General features: G+C 40.3%; 1 protein-coding gene across 4 annotated transcripts in view; it reads right to left on the reverse strand.

Moving 5' to 3' along the window:
* Nucleotides 1-20,793, reverse strand: part of Camsap2 (calmodulin regulated spectrin associated protein family member 2) — a 96,637-nt gene that overhangs the window by 68,339 nt on the left and 7,505 nt on the right. For all 4 annotated transcript variants that reach the window (XM_013346743.2, XM_026779599.1, XM_013346744.2 and 1 more), the window contains exon 2: nucleotides 11,333-11,592. In XM_013346743.2, coding sequence (XP_013202197.1) covers nucleotides 11,333-11,592 — 260 coding nt within the window. The remainder of the gene's footprint in view (nucleotides 1-11,332; nucleotides 11,593-20,793) is intronic.

Below are 20,793 nucleotides of genomic sequence, written 5' to 3' on the forward strand. Positions count from 1 at the left end.
ATGAACACAGTGTCCGTGTAATTATTTCGGGTAGAGCTAGCCATGTGGGCGGCCGGGTGCCGGGACGCAGCCCGCCGCTCCTATTTCTACACTGGGGGTAATAACGAACGTCTCTAGAAAAGGAAAACGTTGAACTTAGTAATGAACTCCAGGTAAATCCAGTCTGAATAACTACAACTTTAAACCCTCTTGCTTCTTAACATGATTAGAAAGGGCTTTGCCACTGGTGTCTACTCACCAATCGCTTCCCCTGAATGTGGGCCACACTAGACCATCTCAGCACCAAGGCTCAATCAGAACTTAACTGTAGGATGATTTGATCAGTAACACTTTCAGAGAAAGGTAAAAGTTGTTAGAATCATAATGGTGTCATTCCTGTCAAGCCCTGATAAAAGAAAACAGTGAAAGGGAATGAAGGAAGGAGGAAAGAAGGGAGAAGGTTGAGAGAGCTCAGACACATATGCTAAACCGCAACTGAAGACCCCCAAAGGGACACTGAAACCTCTCTCACATAATGGTCATTCTAAATGAATGACAGAATGAGTGGAATGAAATCATTCGTGTGTGTGTGTGTGTGTGTGTGTGTGTGTGTGTGTGTGTGTGTGTACGCACATATGTGTGTATGGAGGCGGGGCTAATATACCAGGACCAGCAGAGGTAACTGAGATTCTTAATACTTGAAAAACACACCGGGCACAGGCTTCAAAACCACAGAGAAACCCTGTGTCGAAAAAAAAAAAAAAAAGAAAAAGAAAAACACACCGGGTGGTGGTGGTGCATGCCTTTAATCCCAGCACTCTGGAGGCAGAGGCAGGTGAATTCCTTGTGAGTTTGAGGCCCGCCTGGTCTACAAGAGCTAGTTCTAGAGCAGCTAGGACTGTTACACAGGGAAACCCTGTCTCGAAAAACAAAAAACAAAAACAAAAAAACCACAAAACTTGAAAAACACTTAATTCACATGTTAACAAGATAAATGAGGAAGGCCATGTGATTATCTTAAGAAAAAAATACTTGAAAGAAACAACACCTATTTACAATACCAGCCATATCAGGGATCTCTGGGTGTAGCTAAGAGATCTGCCTTACTGAAAACAGTGGAAAAGTGGGGATACCCAACAACAACAACGTCAGCCTCCACATGCACACGCATCCTTTTGTACACACCCACACACATATGTGCCCACACAGATACAGAATGAACACATGCACACTACACACACACCACAAAAAGGAAAAAAGGAAAAAGAAATCTAGTAAAGGGGAAGTTAATTTTCCTAATATAAAGGAATGACGAAGGTCTGGAGCAACAGCAACAGGTATGCAATTATCCTGAGCCCGTCATTACGCATCGCCTTTATATACTGAAAGGGGACACTTGCCCCATAAATATGTACAGGTACTAGTGTTAACTTAAAACAATTCTTCAAAATGTGAATACTTGGTTTCTTACCACAAAGCGTCAAATGAAATGTATACCTCAAAGCAATCTAAAAATTTCTATAGGAACATTTTTATAGGTTTACAATCACTGATTGTATGTTTGCAGTTAGGACAGAAGCTTATTACATAATAAAATCTAAAGACACTTTTTAGACTTAATTTTAATCATTTCCATAACAAGTGTTATCAATTGATGTTTTAAGGAATTAGTGGAGTTTCCAATGAACCAATCAGACATGTAAAAGGAAGAACTAATCATTGAGACCATGAAAGTAGGTTTTATGAAAAGCTCATGAAAGCAGATTACATTCTGTAAGTCAGGGCTGAGAGGAGAGTGTGTTTTCAGATTCATCCCCACGGGGAGCTGGGCAAGTCTGTTTTTATGACAGCTTACACAGAGCGGCTCAGGAGTGTCCAGCACTGCTCAGATAACTGCTCTTTCCTGTCCCACAATGTAAGACGATGGCCCTGTTCCCTCCCTGTACAAGATGACATGCCTAATGTAGTTTAAGCAGTCACATATGCTCTATTTCTAAATGTTTGTGCTTTATAGTTTTCCAAATTTGAAAATTTTCCAAGAATACTTGTTTCTAAGCCAAAAATTGTGCCTCAAACCTCAAAATCTAAAACAAGTTACCAAAGTACACTGAAATATATTTTATTATATAAAAATAACCACCAGCAAAAGTGTCAGTTTACCCTCAAAAAACTCTGAGAGGAAGTCTGTCAGCTAGTTTTTCCAGCTGGCTGTGCATGAAAACGTGGCTCCTCTCTGCCAATAGTGAGGCTGTGACGCCAGCACGACTGTCCTCCAATGGTCGTGCGTGCAGCCAGGTTTGTCCTCCAAGAGTTTTGTGTGAAAAAGAGCCACATCTGGATTTCATAAGCTACGGAGACAATGAGCAGAGTAGTAACAATAGGGAACTGTGGTGGGCTGAAAGAAAATGACCCCCATAGGCTCATAGAAATGAAAATCAATGAAATTTATGCACTGGCAATGCTGAAGCATGAGCTATAATCCTAGAACTCAGCTCTGAGTCCAAGCCTAGCAAAGCACAGCAATACTGCACTCTTTTTATCTTATTTTTTTTTTTTTTAAAAAAGATGTGATCTTACAAAATGCATCTAATTCTTAAAAACTCAAGAGTATATCAAATGTTCATTGATTTTCCATCTCTTTGGCCAGGCACTGATAATGTGGCGATAATCACGGCCCTGTCTTCACAAAAGAGACTCCATGTAAATGCAATTTGGGGTTAACCTTGGCTGGGTGGAACAGCTGCAGACTATCATTTGTTCTTGAGGAACTTCACTTTGGTTTCATTCTCTAGGAATAAGCTGAAATCTACTAGACATCTAACAATGTTTTTTTAAGTTAAAAAAAAGAGGGGATGCAATGCCCTCTTCTGGTCTCTCTGGGCATCACATGTGGTGTAGATACACATGCAGGAAATACACCCAGACACACACACACACACACACACACACACACAAAAAAAAAAAACCAAAAAAAAAAAATAATGATTTCAAAAGTAAATTGGGCATGGTGACAAAAATCTGTAATCCCAGCCCCAGGGGAGCAGAGACAGGCCAAGTCCTGGGCACCTGATAGCCAACTAGACTAGGTTGAGGGACCTCATCTTCAAACAGAAAGGACATCTTCATGTTGACTTCTGGCCTCCACATGAGGCCAAAGGGATGACAGGCTCACAGGCACACACAGACACACGGGAGGGAGAACAGAAGCTAAGAATGAGGACCATCTCAATCCTGAGGAGCTCTAGGATGGGTAAAACTAAGGGGCTCTTTGCTTCTAACTATTAACTACCAATTAACTATTAGAGGTGTGATGTACAGCCTGAATTCTTTTCCTGTTTGTAATCTCTCTTCATTTTCCAACTCTGAGAAGTCAAAAATTCACCTTCATCTCACAGAATTTAAGAAACAAAGCCCTCCATCTCTCCCAAAACAGTTCCCCAGCTCGTCTCCTCTGTAGCTCAGGCCCCAGCAATGTTACCCTCCCTAGGACAGTACTACCAGAGCGACTTTCTGAAACACAAATCTGATTATACCTTCTCTGTGGGGTTTAACCCCTAGTCTGTGTAAGTCTCCCTTCCTTCTAGGAGAACACATTTGTCACAGCATCCGGGCCGTTTCCATCCATTCTGAAGCATCAATTCCTGACATCTCCCAATATGTACCTTATGCTAAAGCTACAACTAAACACTGCCTTTTATTTCCCCACACATTATCAACACCACATCCTTCATTTCCCAGCCAAGAAAATTCCTTCACAACTTGGATGAAGGACTGGCAAGATGGTTCAATAGGCAAAATGCAAACTTAACTACCTGGTTTGATTCCCAGAACCTACATAAAAGTAGAAGGAGAAAAGCAATTCCAGTTACCCTTTGACCTCCACAAGTATTCATTCTCATATCTCCCCACCTCCCTTTGACACACACACACATACGCACACACATACGCGCGCGTGCAATACAGAGAATATCATGACCATTATTCCATGATCTTGTCACTCAGGAAAAAAGGTAAAATTCTTAGTTTCAGTTTCCATCTGACCTCAAGACACACTTCAATTTAATAAACAACATACTTCACAGTATGACAAACTTGGGTAAAACAGTTCTGTCAATTCAGTCACCATGTTCACCCCACCCTGTCAGTCAGCCTAGGACAGAGCAGAGCCATCCTCTACCTCGTGGTTGGTGTCTACTGTTAGGCTGATAGTTCAGAGTACACATCTCCTGTCTTCTGATGAGGGGCTTGCCCCTGATGGAGGAGTTAATTTCATTGGTTAATAAAGAAACTGCCTGGGCCCATTTGATAGGCCAGCCCTTAGGTGGGTGGAGTAAACAGAACAGAATGCTGGGAAGAAGGGAAGTTAGGCAATCGCCATGCCTCTCCTCTCTGGGTCAGATGTGATGAAGCTCCAGCCCAAGATGAACATAACTAGAATCTTCCTGGTAAGCCACCACTTCATGGTGCTACACAGATTATTTGAAATGGGTTAGTCAAGATGTGAGAGTTAGCCAGTAAGAGACTAGAGCTAATGGGCCAGGCAGTGTTTAAATAAATACAATTTGTGTGTTGTTATTTCGGGGGTAAAGCTAGCCGGGAGCTGGGAGCCAGGAGCCGAGCGGAGGGAAGCGGCCCACTGCTCCTTCTACATGCCCCAGTGCTTTCCTCACTAAATTCTTAAGCTCATTATTTAAGTGAAGATAGCCTCTCAGTGACCAGTGAGTGCAGAGCATAGAACATAATAAAAGATAAATTTTCTTTATATATAGAAATACCAGCCGGGCGATGGTGGCGCACGCCTTTAATCCCAGCACTTGGGAGGCAGAGGCAGGCGGATCTCTGTGAGTTCAAGGCCAGCCTGGTCTACAAGAGCTAGTTCCAGGACAGGAACCAAAAGCTAGAGAGAAACCCTGTCTAGAAAAATCAAAAAAAAAAAAAGGAAACTGTATAATTAAAACACTGCTTGACCAATCACTTAAGTGTATTCCTAGCTAGCTTATATCTTGAATCAACCCATTTCTAATATTTTATATTTTACCCCAAGGCTCGTGGTTTACTGGTAAAGTTCCTGGACGTCTGTCTGTCTCCTTCAGTGGCTCCATGGCTTTTCCTCCTCTATCTGCTTGGAATTCCCGTCTTGCTCTATTCCGCTAAGCCACTGGCCGAAACAACTTTATTAACCAATAAAAGCAACACATACACAGAAGGACCTCCCACATCATAGCTACAACTTCATTGACCCTGCAGTGGTAGTATAATAAAGCAGTATAGTACAGGTGGATCACAACTATTTAGCTTTAGTCATATATACTATATCAATTATATATATTGGAATATATATACACAGATATATGTGTGTGTGCATATATATATTTCATAGTCAGGTAACAGTATACAGCTGTAATTCCAGAACTCAAAGGTTGAGGTGGAAGATTATTATAAGTTTAAGATCAATTTGGGCTATGTAGCAAGATTCCACCAACCTTCTCACCAAAAACATCCTAACTAAATATTGACAAGTAAATAAATAAAGCTTCCATCACAACAACATTGGCAATTCAGAAGAAAACATGTGATGCCTTACTTATCCAGTGATATATCATCCTACTTTAACTATAATTAAGTAAACAGAATAAGTTACTTCTTCTGTATTCATCAGAATAAAGGATTTCAATATAAAATCTGGGGGCTGGAAATGTAGCTCAGTTGGGAGATTCCTTACATGCAAGAAGACCTAGATTTGATGCCCACCAAGACCCAGGTGTAGTGATACACATCTACATCTGGGATCCCAGCACTTGGAAGTTATACGCAGGAGAGTATAAGGTCAAGGCAACTACACAGGAAGTTGGAAGCCAACCCAGTCTCATGTTTTTATTTTATTTTATTTTATTAAAACATAATAAAATAAAAAGTGAAAAAAAATAAGTATAGGAAGATAAGGCCTACAAGGCCAAGAGACAGCCAATCTGGAGTCTGCCTGAGGGCCTAGCAACAGGTGCTGACAGAGGACCTGCTCAGGCATAGTCAATGAGGGGCAACCATGTGATGCTGTCTGAGGGTCCAGCAACAAGCACTGTCAAAGGTCCTGATTGTGCCTAGCCAATGAGGAATGACCATGTGATGTCAACAGATGGGAACACAGCCTGGGTGCTGGGAGGAGGGTATATAAGGCTCTCCCCATTGCTGAGTAAATGAGTCTGCTTTGCCACTTGACTGACTCCTCAAGTCTATGCCATTGACTCTGCCCCTTCTTACCCCCTCCCCAGAGGGAGCCTTTAGGACCCAGCTACAATTAAATACTTTGATTTACATAATAATAAACAACAGACCTTGTCATGCAAACCATATCTAAAAAACAATCTCATGTCATTATATACATATGCACATTTACTTAGTTTTATGGATGTCAACTTTTACCCTACATTCATGAACGAATATGGCTGGAAAATTAATTCACAACCAAGAGTTTGATCTCTCAGTTTCCAGTCTAGATGATGGATGGATTCTTCTGAGTTCCAGACCAACCTGCTCTACATAGTGAGCTCTAGGACAGCCAGGGCATGCTTTAGAAACCCACATCTATGCCTAGGTTCTAATTCTAACTAGCTACCCTACAGAGCAGGGCTCTCTTAGGCAAATCACTTCACACTGCCAAGCCCTATGTGATATCATATGCACAAAATAAAACTCCGGATTAGATAAACCTTTCCCGTACATTCTTGATCATAGAACCACCCATAAAAACCAGATTTTAAGAACTAGAAGCCCCTGGACTGAATGTGACAGAAGGCAGGAGCAGGAAGGATCCCACAAGCTCAACGCTGGCAGGGCACACAGTAATACTCTGGTCAAAGCAGAACAAGCACACACACACAGCTCTCTTTCCCTACAGGTGCTGACGCAGCCGCTCTGGCTAGAGGACCATCATCTATATTCAGAGTTCCCAGACAGCTTTTGGGATGTTTTAATTTTACTGCTTCCTGATTTCTAAACTGGCAATTAGTTTCAGCACTTGTTTTATGACAGCGAGCAGCACTCTAGCCCAACTGATATTAATTCCCATGAAATTACATTTCACGAAAGAACAATCAAAACCTTTTCTGTGTTCTCAATCTATCTTACTTATTAGCATTTGGGTCCATTTTTTCATGTCAGCTTAGATACCAGTATTTATTCTGAAATTTTGATAAGACTTTGCCTAAAATATACTCCTAGTTGAGAAATGTTCATCTGTAATTTTCACAATGCAACTCTTCCTCAGGTTAATTACCAATCAAAAATTTGGTATTAATTACTATTTATTATTGTCAATCCTCAGAAAAGTTTGCTTTTAAACACTGAACTGAAGTCATTCCTGGATATCCTGGCAGCTGTTCCAGGACCTCCCAGGGACACTGAAATCTGGGGACTCAAGCCTCATCTATGGAGTACTTATGTATAATGCCTCCCTCCACATTTCCTGTCCTGCCCAACAGAGAGTTAATACTATACATGTTGTTAAAATAAGTTGTTGAGGGGATAACAAGGAAAAAAGCTGTTCGCTATGGACAGTTTTGGTTTTGTTTCCTTACGTAGCTTCAATTCCAGCTGAATCTGCTAATGCAAAATCAAGGCTGACTGTGAAACCACTTCAGGTAATGATCATTTCTTGAACTTAAATTTCTTCTCTGTAAGCTTTAAAACAGGTGTGTAATTATATGCAAAAGTCACCAATACAGAAATATATCAAATGACAAGGAAACTTCTATCCATCCCTCTCACCCCATTTTAATCCCATTTCCCAAAAGAAACTAAAACATTTTTGTTGAAAAACCACTCTCACAAATACACAATTGTGAGGAAGTCGATGTACTCTAGTGTGAAGTTTTAACAACCAACAATCAGAAGGTAGAATCAAAATAAAAGGGAAATGTACCATTTAAATTAGTTCTTTAAATATTATATTGTCTTAGTCTTTGATAAAAAAAGAATCAAATGAAGAGCTAGGTCATCTGTTAAGAGCACTTGCTACTCTTGCAGTGGACCTGGGTTCCCAAAACCCGCATGGAGGCTAAAGGAACCTGTAACTCTAGTTCCAGGAGACCCAATGCCCTCTTCTGGCCTCTGTAGGCACCAGGCATGAATACAGTGAACACACATACATATGAGCAAAATACATACTGACATACATCAAGTAAAGTACATTTTGAAAAAAGAATAGGGAAGAATATGTCTTAAAAAGTCAAGATTATTCTTCTGACACTATTACATTTACTCTGACTCCAAAGCTGCAAGGCATACACAAAGAAATAAAATATACTAAAACCACTAAGCTTATTCAGAACTGCAAAGTGTGGTATCAATACATTCACTGGAAGAACATTATTTTAGATGATAACCTTCTAAAAAGCAAGACAAAGAAGCAACTGGTAATTTAAATAACTCTCACTTTACATTTAAGAAGTTTCTTAGCAAAATTTTACCACTAAAGTTCTTTTTTTTTTTTTTTTTTGATTTTTGAGACAGGGTTTCTCTGTAGCTTTTGGTTCCTATCCTGGAACTAGCTCTTGTAGACCAGGCTGGCCTCGAACTCACAGAGATTCACCTTCCTTTGCCTCCTGAGTGCTGGGATTAAAGGCGTGCGCCACCACTGCCCGGCACCACTAAAGTTCTCATACAGGCTTTTAAAAGAGTAATTTACAAGAGCAACAATAAAAAGTTACAACTGAAAAACTGTGGATTCTGACAAAAATTAAAGTATACAATTCAAATACAGGTCTGTAAATGTGACACTACTGATGGAGTCTGGTCTGAAGTTGTAATAATAATCAACAATTAGAAGTCAGAGCTATAAAAAGAGGAGCACAATAAGTTATTTAAATTAGTCTGTAAATAGTAAACATTCAAAATTGCCAGCAAGCTCTACGGGGTGAAAGAAACCTAAGAAAGTAATTAGATGTCTACCGAATACTTTATTTGGTCACACATACAAACTGCACTAGAAAAACTGTAGCCAGTATGTAAAGTTTGTTTTCCTAATAAGATGACTGAAGATAGATAAGCTATGTTAGGACATCTGGGTTACCTAACATATACCTGTGTCTGAGAGAGCAGCTCTCAAACGAATGCTATTTTAGAATCAATAGTGTGCTGTGTAACTATTTACTTGGCCTTGAGACTTCCAACTACTCAGAAGTGGATGTAGCTGCCATATGAATCCAACTAAGAGAGTAAATCCTGAAGAGCTGACTGTGGCATATTCAGAAATAGAATTTAACTGTCCCTAGAGCTAGTGAATGGTTGACACATGACATGCGCACATGTAGACAAGTCAGGGAGGGTAACCATATGTGAATCTGGAGCTATCAATGAGAACTGAAAATCTCGTATGTGGGAAAAGATCAACATTCCAGGTTATCCTTAATAATTTATTTTATAAATTTTTAACTAAATTACTCTTGAGAAATTTCTCTCAATTCCTTACAAGTATTAAATGAGGTTTTTTTTTTTTTTAAAAAAAAAAGATAACAGAAAGCATAGTCACTTCCACTTAGTGCTAGACCTGGTGATTTTGTTCACTCTTCCTGAGTTTTATAATACACCCTTCTATATAACAGCCCTTTATCCCAAGACTACTATTCTCATGAAAAGACATTCAAGTATGCAAACCACTTTAATTTTTAGCATTCTTTATGTGGGTGTGCACATCTGTGTGCATGCACAGAGGCCAAAGGATATGCTGGGTGTCTGTTCCATCATTCTCCACCTTATTCTTTCCAGTCTCCCCTAAACCTGGAGCAAAGCTGGTGGCCAGCAAACCCCAGTGATTTTCCTGTATCTATACCCCACAGTGTTGAGGTTACAGAGTTACGAGATCACCCTTCGCTTGCTTTATGTTAGTGTTGAGGATTTGAATTCAGGTTCTCACAATGGTATGACAAGTGCTCTTACCCACTGAGCCATCTCAAAAGACTGCTTTTCAGAAACATTCTTGATGATGCTTGTATTTTGTGAAATTTACCCAAAGCACACTGTGAGCTTCAAAATATTTGGATTCAGCTGGGTGGTGACGGCACACGTCTTTAATCCCAGCACTCAGAAGACAGAAGCAGGAGGATCTCTGTGAGTTCGAGGCTAGCCTGCTCTACAAGAGCTAGTGCCAGGACAGGCTCCAAAGCTACAGAGAAACCCTGTCTCGAAAAACCAAAAGAAAAAAAAAATTGGATTCATGTCTATAGACTATCTGTGAGTTCCTACATACCTATTCCACTTAGAATCCTTCTACATGTATTTTCTACCAGAATGAGTTAATGGCTATTAAAGTAAGTTAAAGTATCTAATGTGTAAGAATTTATCATGACTGAAGCATATAAATGAATCCTTACATTTGTGATTTCCCCCCATTTTTAAATATTATTAAATTAAAATTAAAATTAAAATTAAATTAAAATTAAAAAATTACATTTTTAAATATTATTTTGGTGTGTGCATATGTATGTGTGCATAGGTGTACACACATGGAAGCCAAAGTAGGGTGTCAACTGTCCATCTCTATCACCCTCCACCTTTAAGGCAGGGTCTCTCACTGAACCTAGAGCTCCCATTGTTTTGGCTAAGCTAGCAACTTAGCAAGCCCCATCAACTCTCCTGTCTCCGCACCCCTGAGTGATAGAGTCAGAGGCCTTCAACATGGCTGCTGGGATCCAAACTCATCCCCTTACATATCATCTCTGTGTGGCTCTGGAAACCAAGCCCAGGCAAGGTCTTTCAGGTGCCAATTTTATCACTGAGCTATAGCTCCATCCACTGCAGGAAAACTACAAGGCTTGTCTTACAAAGATAGTCAAGGTCCATTTCCATCTCTTAGAGGTAATCTCTAAAACAAGAAAACTTTAATTAAAGAAAAAACATTTTAAAATAGTTGAAAGCCGGGCGGTGGTGGCACACAGCACTCGGGAGGCAGAGGCAGGCGGATCTCTGTGAGTTCGAGACCAGCCTGGTCTACAGAGCTAGTTCCAGGACAGGCTCCAAAGCCACAGAGAAACCCTGTCTCGAAAAACCAAAATAAATTAATTAATTAATTAATTAATTAATTAATTAATTAAAATAAAATAAAAAAATAGTTAAAACCAAAAAAAAAAAATTTACGTAATTCTTTCTCCCAGACATTAGAAAGCTCCAAATATTCTAAAATAGTTTGTCAAAATCTTCTTTCACTCAGAAGCAAATTTTGTAAGAACAAGATGGCTTTTAAACTCTAGGTGTGGATGCAATAAAAATGTTCAAATGTATTTCCTTCTACCTTATAGTACAATTCAAAAATGTATGCATTTCAGACTAGAAATAATCATACATATATACAAAGACTTACCATCTGTATGGGTTTCTTGTGGAGATCTCGTTCAGTTACCAGTTTTTCCTGGTCAGTGACATAAAGGCCTTTCTGTGCTAATGCCTGGATTACGGCATCATGGCCCAGGAGGGGCTTGGCTGCATCGCTCTTTAGGATGAGGCTCCCAGCTCGACAGTACAGCTCAGCAGACAGAAGCAGATTAACAACAGGCGGCTTGATGTGCTCCTGGTCATACTGATCTGTGTAAAACGGTTCTTCAAGTTCCTCTGGCACATTGTCTATGAAGATTAAGGGAAAAAATCTTTTTTATAAGATTTCTATTAAAAATTCACACGTGTCATTTAATAATTACTATCCACATCACAGAATTTGAAGTTATTTCTAAAAATATTAATTACTCCTTTAATTGGCAAGATGATTTTCCTGTTTTTTTCCCCTGGGGCATGGGGGCTGGGCATAAGACCTAAAAGGAAAGATACAAATTCCCTCTATAGAAGATATGATTCTGAGATACACAACAGAAGCAAACAAGGAGAAAAGCTTCAGAGTGTGGTGAGCCAGGCAGTGGTGGTGTATGTCTTTAGTCCCAGCACATGAGAGGAAAGGAGCAGGCAGATCTCTGTTAAGTTTGAGGCCAGCCTGGTGGTCTACAAAGTTAGTTCCAGGACTGCCAGGACTACAGGGAAACCCTGTCTCTAAAACAAAACAAACAAAAACAAAAACAGAAAACAAAAAAAAAAAAAAGATGTCTTAGCAGATATTTTATTTCCAACAATAGAAGTAAAAATAATTAACAGGTAATCTTGGCATCTAAACACTAGCAATGCAAAAAGAAAAGAAAACTCATTGCTAGAGTTCTAGGCTTCTCTACCCGTCTTAGTCAGGGCTCTACTGTTGTGACAGAACACTAACCAAAAGCATTTTGGGGGAAGAAAGGGTTCGTTTCAGTCTACAGTTTCACATCATAGTTCATCAGGGCCCATCACTGAGGGAGTGGGCAGGGCCTGGATGCAGGAACCTAGATGGCATGGCTTACTAACCTGTTCCTCACGGCTGGATTGCATTAGCTTGCATTCCCTTTTCTTTTCAAGATTAATTTATTATTATGTATACAATGTTCTTTCTACGTGCCAAAAGAGGACACAAGATCTCATTACAGATGGTTGTAAGCTGTCATGTGGTTGCTGGGAATTGAACTCTGGACCTCTGGAAGATTAGCCAGTGCTCTTAACATCTCCCCAGCTTGCATTCTTATAGTACCTAGGGCACCATAGTGAGCTGGGCCTTCCTACATCAATTATCAATCAAGAAAATGCATCACGGACTTGCCCACAGGCCAATCTGGTGGGAGCATTTTCTCATCTGAGGCTCCTGCTTCCCAAATTACTCTAGCTTGGTTAAGCTGACATAAAACAAGCCAACACACACACACACACACACACACACACACACACACACACACACACCTATACATCCACATAATGTTTACTTAATGGCTTCACATCCATCTATATTCACACAGCTTTACAATATCTTGGTGAAAAAGACACGTAGGGCAACACACAGGTAAATAACAGAAGTAAATACTTAGAACACTGTCAGGCATTGCTCTAAACATGAATCCTAACCACCTTTTATGTGTTTGACATAAAAAAAAAGAACAGTTATCTTGCCCCAAGACACACAGCTATAAATACAGAAATTTAGTTCTAAACAGGTAATACACTAAAAAAATGGCTTTGCTATTCTAAGATCTCAAGGGTGGAAGGTGGAAGATACAAGGCCAAGGTGCTATTTTCATTTTATTAAGGCACAGCATAAACTTTAGATGAAAGGTCTACTTTGTTTTTTTTTTTAATATTTATTTATTTATTATGTATACAATATTCTGTCTATGTGTATGCCCACAGGCCAGAGGAGGGCACCAGACCCCATTACAGATGGTTGTGAGCCACCATGTGGTTGCTGGGAATTGAACTCAGGACCTTTGGAAGAGCAGGCAATGCTCTTAACCTCTGAGCCATCTCTCCAGCCCGAAAGGTCTACTTTGAAAACAACCCTGGTAGTACAAGAAGAGTAAGCATTTAGAGCAAAATCAAAGAGTGCTTCAAACGCAGGCAGGTGTGGTGGCGCACACTCACATGAATCCAGCACTCAGGAGGCAGAAGCAGGGGGCTGTGTGAGTTCAAGGCTACTCTGGTCTACAAATTGAATTCCAGGATATCCAGGACAATCAGGGGCTACACAGAGAAACCTTGTCAACAAACACACAAAACATTACTTCAGATATGCTTATAAGTAGTTTTGTCGAGCACCTTTAATCAGTGGCTCACACCTTTAATACCAAAACTCAGGAGGATCTCTGACTTCGAGGCCAATATGGTCTACAGAGTGAGAGTTCCAGGACAGCCACGGATACACAAAGAAACCCTGTCTTTAATCCTCTCCAAAGTATTTTTCAACCCTCTAAAGAATGAAAAAGTTGGGCTGGAGAGTGGCTTAGAGGTTGAGAGCATTGCCTGCTCTTCCAGAGGTCCTGAATTCAATTCCCAGCAACCACATGGTGGCTCACAACCATCTGTAATGGGGTCTGGTGCCCTCTTCTGGCCTGCAGGCATACACACAGACAGAAAAATGTATATATAATAAATAAATAAATATTTTTAAAAGTTGTCATGATACCAAGCTGTTCTCATAAATTTCTGCCTCTAGCCTGAATTAGAGAAGGCTCTCTTTACAACGAACAGCAATAAACACAGAGACATGTAGCTGCTCAAGGTGTGAAAGCCATCTTCTGGGCACAGCACAGCCAACACAATCATGTTCTCACCGCAGCTGGAGCTGCCTGCAATGAGCCTGCACAGACTGGGCCTGGTATCAAAACATCAAGTAACTCACAGGGCCTGCCCTCCCTGCTAAACTCTCGTACACATGGATTCTGGGAGAACAGACACTGGCTAGTTGTGTATGCCACTGAGCTAGCCCATCAGGTTCCAATAAATAGCGCTATACGCAGGACACACAGATAGCCCTGATGAAACTCATCAAGTCACAAAGGGAATGGAAGCAAAGGGACTCGAGGAAGGAGGGCAGAAGAGTAGGGATTTCAAAGAGCAGGGGAGGGACAGCAACCAAGAGTGGACTGTATACTTGTAGGAACTGTCAGGGGATAAATTCAACAGCAGTTATTTTCTTAAAAAAGAAAAAGAAAAGAAAGAAAAACTCCATATTGAGTACTTTGCAGCCATTCTTCTGAGTGTCCTAAGGGCTGGGATGGCAAGTGAGAGCCACCACACCCAACACAAATCCTCAAGGACATTCTTAAGAAAAGACTTTCAAAACAGATTACAATGGTTTACATATTATTTTTCAAAATTATTTGTAATTGAATATATTTTTTGAAAAACAAGCCAAAACAGAATATTAGAAAAGAAACGGGCAAAAAGAGGTAAAATGTTTCATTCTTTTCTGAACTCTAGAACAAAACACAAAATAAAAACTTATAATTACAGAATGGCTGAGTGAAATAGCACTGTGAGAATTGCAAAGGATAGAAGACAAGTTTTCTTGTGTGCCAGGTCTTTAATAGAACCTATCTCAATCGTGTTACTATCAACGGACTAGATTTACATTTTGAAATTCACAGACATTGGAAGTGCAGTAGCGACAGTATTGCTCAGGCAACAGTCTAGAAGAGGGTTAGCTGACAGTTCATCCATATTCCTGCAAGAGGAACAGATTGCTTACGACAGTAAGGGGCAGCAGATAGGAGGGGACTGCCTCATTTTTCAAATCTTAAAAAAAAGTTTCTGAAATAATTACTAACACTGATATACAAATTCTAAAACTCTCCAACTAAAGGTAAGCCCTACTCTGAACTTTCAATTAGCTGAAAAACATAAAGAGCCATCACTAAAAGTAAAAGAAACTCATAGTACTAGTAATCTAAGAAGCTACAATTAAAGATGCTTTTGACATCACACTGTTAAAGGGGGGCTGGAGAAAAGTTCAGAGAGTACCAGGCTGGCTGCCATGCCTACCAGCCTGAGTCTGAACTGTACCAGTAATTCTAGGGCAGGAGAGGAGGTAGAGGCAGGTTAGAAGGTCACAAGCCAGCTAGCCCAGTAAAGTAGAAACAAGAGTGTCCTGCATCAACAAGGCGGATGTTAAGATCCAACTCCCAAAAGTTTGAGTTTTTGCGATTTTAATTATCCCCTAACTTCCACATCTTTCTTTCTGCCCCTTCCTACTCTAATGTCCCTGTCCTATGTCACTTGTGCACAGAACTATGACAGAGAGCAGGCTCTTGTTACTAAAATAAAGCACAGTCTAAATACAGATGACACCAATTAAGAAGTCCTTCCTCCTCTGAGCTTCACTACCAAGCCATGTGCTGAGTACTGCACGTGCCGCATGGCATGCTCAAGCGTAGGTCACCACTTCACTTCTTCCAGATCATTATGGAAGCACCAACCTAGTTAATTCCCTTGAATGCCACAAAAAAACTAAACTCACAGGAGTCAGGTTTCTCAGTGGCCAAGGGGTTACAATATGACGAAGACTAGAAGGAACTTTAGTGTTGTATGAAAGAGTAAATGTCAGTATAAATACAGAGTATTTAAAACACACTATACAGAGAAAAATAAAAAATACATGTAGCTATATGTTCTCTGTGTTAGATTTCTGCTAAATTAACATTCCACAGCAATCTACAATCTGTATCTTAGTTTCCCGCATTCTTCCCATCAAAGCCTGGTACAGAGAAAGTACAGGATAGCTTAGAACACCTATGTTCCCACACACAGTGCTTAACTATGTGTGAGCATGAACGCCAGAGAGGAAGGAGACGCTGTGAGAAGTGGTGCAACTATGTCAGCGGATGGAGGCTCCAGATGGAAGGGAATCCTACTGGTCAAATCTAGGGCGATTTGAGTTATACCAAATGCATAACAGTAAAGGATTAAAATGCATTGAATAAAAGATGAACCAATGGTTCTGCCCCAACAGATAAGTAAATACATAGGAAAGAAAGAGCTCTTCTTGTAGTAGAGTATCAACTAATAAATGAGGAGAAATGATAGCAATAATTGTTAGATTCAGGCAAAATCATTACTTGATGCTAAAATAGTAGGCACAAGTTTACAGAGTCAAATCCCCATAAATTATTAACTAAAGATGGAAAAAAAAAGCGGGGCTGGAGAAATGACCCTGTGGTTAAAAGAATGTGCTGTTTCTACAGAAGACCGGGGTTGAATTCCCAGCACTCCCATGGTGGCTCACAACCATCTCTAACTCCACTTCCAAGGGACCCAACACTCTTCTGACCTCCTCCGGTACCAGGCACACACGTGTACAGTCATACAAGCAGGCAAATCATTCAAACCTGTAAAATAAAAATAAATCTTTTTTTAAATGGAAAGAATTCATTTTATAGTGGAGAAACTTTGGCAAATGATCACGGCAAACATCCCTGACAGTGAAACAAACACCATGTCATGTCATCTGATTTACTGAGAATACGTATCTTTTGTGGCAGTTTTGCCAGATTTGTATTACCTTCAACTATTTCAACATTAGACAAATCCAAGTTCAGAGACTTCCTGTAAATAACTGACCCATTTTTTCTAAGATAAAAGTGCATTTTATTTTTTTAAAAAAAAAAATTAACGTTGAAGGTTCACACACTGGGGAATAATGCAAAAGAGGAGTTACCACTTCTCTACCCCAACCCCAGAGCTCCCTGGCATCACTGTATGAGAGAATGTCAAGTCACTCTGACCTTGGGAGAAACACAGTGGGCAAAGAAACTTTCTTCTATTTGAACATCTTTCCTTCGGGCGATCTGGCTCATCTTTAGGTACCAGGACACCTTTGCCAAGGGCCTTGTGGAACGCAGACATGGTGCTGTGCAAAGAGGCAACAGGGCACATCTGGTGTAGAAAAACAAATGGTGGCTGTGGCGGTGGTGGTAATCATAAGAGAAGAAAGAAGGTCAAAGAAGATGGAAGACAGAAGGCAGACAATACCAGGGATTTGGGACATGGTCTCTAGTTCCTGAGCTTATATCAACTTAACTGAGAGAAGTTAAGTTACCCTCTGTTTCCCCAGTTCTAAGTATTCCTATTCTGGGAAACGGCCAGAACCCATGCCAGGATCTCATCACCATTCGAGCCACTCAGACCCAAGGTGGAAGGAGACGTCTGCTAAGGAAAGCCCAGCATTCCGGAGCACTGAAGAGGACCACAGGGAAGGAGGTGAGCCAGGTAACTCCTGTAGAAAACCAGTTGCTTTTATCAGGCACACAGTGTAAAAAGGTAGATTGGCAAGAACTAACACAGGGGCCAAGGTAAAGGCTTGAGGCACAGCTCAGCATGTAGCTTGGTGCTTGGGCTTTTAAAATGTTGCTGTCATGACAGACTACAGAACTATTAAAGATTAAAAGCAAATGTAAACACACTAAGTACAATGCATGACCCATAATTTGACTTTGCAATGAGAAATAAAATAGATAATTAGCACTGAAACAAAATTGAACATGGGTTGTGGATTAGAAAATATATCATAGCTAATTTTCTGATTTTTTATGGAGGTTATCTAAGAGAATTAATTTATATTTAAAGAAATACAGTGAGATAACTGGGGTATAGTGGTACAATGTCCCCAGTGCATAAATTTAAAAAAAATCACACATATTTGTATTTGTATTTATCTACATATAAACACATATATAATGTATACATGTGTTTGTGTAGAAGGAGGGAAGGGAGAACAGAATGATAAACTGAACACTATGTTAACACTTGGTAAATCTAGGTGAAGGGAAAAGTATAAAAACTCAAAATGGCCAGGCAGGCTGGGCGGTGGTGGCGCACAACTTTAATCCCAGCACTCGGGAGGCAGAGGCAGGCGGATCTCTGTGAGTTCGAGGCCAGCCTGGTCTACAAGAGCTAGTTCCAGGACAGGAACCAAAAAGCTACGGAGAAACCATGTCTTGAAAATCAAAAAAAAAAAAAAAGAACAGAAAAGAATGTACCATTTGTCCTGTTGTCCCTATATCTCAGTGTGCCTTTACTTTAAAGACAATTCAATTTTATTAGAAAAGATGAATGAGTTTGTAGTTTATAAAACACAACTATGTGTTGAGGTATTTCAAGTAAGGAAAAGTTTAGCAGCCAGAGACTCAATAGAATGTATTGAAGGGTTCGTATTATATGTATACAAACATAAGGAATGGAAAAAATAGACGCCCTAATGCTCATGAAGCACCTAGATCCTAAATATTCATGTTACAAATGATACACATATATGGTACTAAATATTTATGATACAGTAAATACAAAGAAAGGGTCCATAAAAAATTAATATTCATGAGTCCTTAATCCAGCCACCCAACAATGATGTGACTATGGCCAAGATGCTTGCTACCCAAGGAACACAAAATTCATGACTATTCATCAAGCTTCCTGGGAAGCTTCAACTGTGGCAGACATGCTCATTCCTTTATTGTCTCTGATAAAGACAGAATGTTCCGTGGCTGTGTTTCCCTAAGGGGCTCCTTGTTGGAATTTCAACTCTTGTCCTGATGACCATACCAAGAGCAGGAAAAACTAAAGTGGCAGAAAGGATGGACATAAAAATACTGTCTATCGCAGAATTTGAAATATGGCTCTGCCTGCTTCCACCTTAACCTAATTATATTATCTTTCCCTCTTGCTTCTTTCTGTAGACTGATGTGACAAGTCATGAGAGTGAGCTTTCATGTTATTTTCTCTGCTTTCTAAGACCTCTGGGATGGGCTGTCTGGTATGTGCTTAGAGGTTATTACTGTATCAGGGTAATTTCCCACACAGCACTTAGGGCAACCAAGTAATACAGGGAAGTTTCTTTCTTTTCTTTTTTTTCCTTCAAGACAGGGTTTCTCTGTGTAATAGCCTTGGCTGTTCTTGAGCTCACTTTGTGTGACCAGGCTGGCCTCAAACTCTCAGAAATCTGCCTGCCTCTGCCTTCCAAATGCTGGGATTAAAGGTGTACGCCACCAAGCCTGGCAGCAAGAAGTTTCTTTTTAAAGGGGCATTCCAATGAGCAGAAGACATTATGATAAAGTGACAGACAGATATGACATATAACCTGGTTAAAACAAAATCCACATACACAAAACCCAATTTAAAAAAATGGAATGTAATCTATTCTCTAAATCAAAGTATCAACTCAGAAACACAGCAGAAAAATAAACTTGTTAAACAACTCTCTGAAGATCTAAAGAATAAAAAAATTTCATTCCTACAAAACTACCACCTGGGAGGTAGAGGCAGGAGGATCAGGAGCTGAAAGTCATCTTTGGCTACAAATGTGCAAGGCCAGACTGGCTTCCTAAGACCCGGTCTCAAAACAACAACATACAAGCTTTCCTTTTATCAGCATGTACTGTGGCAAACACCGTGATGACATTTTGAAGGAAGTGTGTTTCTGTGGTTCTCCATTCCTCACTTCTAACCCGCTGGCTTCCCTGTTCCTGACTTGCAGCCTCCCCACATGACTCTTCTCACCTGTCATGTCCCACGTGACCTCCTGCCTACCCTCTACCTTTCTTCACCGCCTATCACCCTCCCCTTGGACTCCTTTCCAGAATTAGACTTTTCCCACACGGATGTCCTGTATACGTTATAAGCAGGATCTGTACATTTAGAAGAACATGAGATTTGTTTTTCTGAGTCTAGGTGACCACACTTATATAATTATTATTATACTTTCTAGATTCATCCATTTTTTTCTTTTCCAATTTCATGATTCATTTTTCTTTAACATATGCACCACATTTTCATTATCCATCTGTTGATGGCCATTTAGAATGGTTCCATTTCCCTGCTATCAGGAATAAAATAATCAACATGGATGCGCAAGTGTCTCTGTGGAGGGTATAGAGTCCTTCGGGTTTGTTTCTAGGAGTGGTATAGCTGAAACCCAAGGCATTTTATTGAACAAATAGTCTGCTTTCTCCAACAAGCAATTGCAAGAAAGACAAAACAAGACAGAGAGGGAGTCTATATATTTGAAAAACAAAGACAAACTTCGACCGAATGGCCCTTTGCAGACCCTGGCAAGGACAAGCAAAACAACTAGAAATAGAAGGTCTGTATGGAACAATCTGAAATGCTAATACTTATGCCTTGGGGTGGGACTCTGGTGATGACAGTTACACGGTCACAGCTTAAAGAGAGTTTTGGCTTTGGACAGATTTGCCTTAAATGACTGGTGGGAGTGGAGTCAAAGTATCTACAGATGGATTAAGACAGGCCACAGGTTCATGACTGTGAAGGTAACGAGGCCACAGAAGTTTACTGTTAGTATACATAAATGAGATATCATCAAATGGTTTTGTTTAAGAAAAAGAAAAAGGGGCCGGGCGGTGGTGGCGCACGCCTTTAATCCCAGCACTCGGGAGGCAGAGGCAGGCGGATCTCTGTGAGTTCAAGGCCAGC

This window comes from Microtus ochrogaster, chromosome 6, assembly GCF_000317375.1.
Source record: "Microtus ochrogaster isolate Prairie Vole_2 chromosome 6, MicOch1.0, whole genome shotgun sequence".
NCBI classification, from domain to species: Eukaryota; Metazoa; Chordata; class Mammalia; order Rodentia; family Cricetidae; genus Microtus; species Microtus ochrogaster.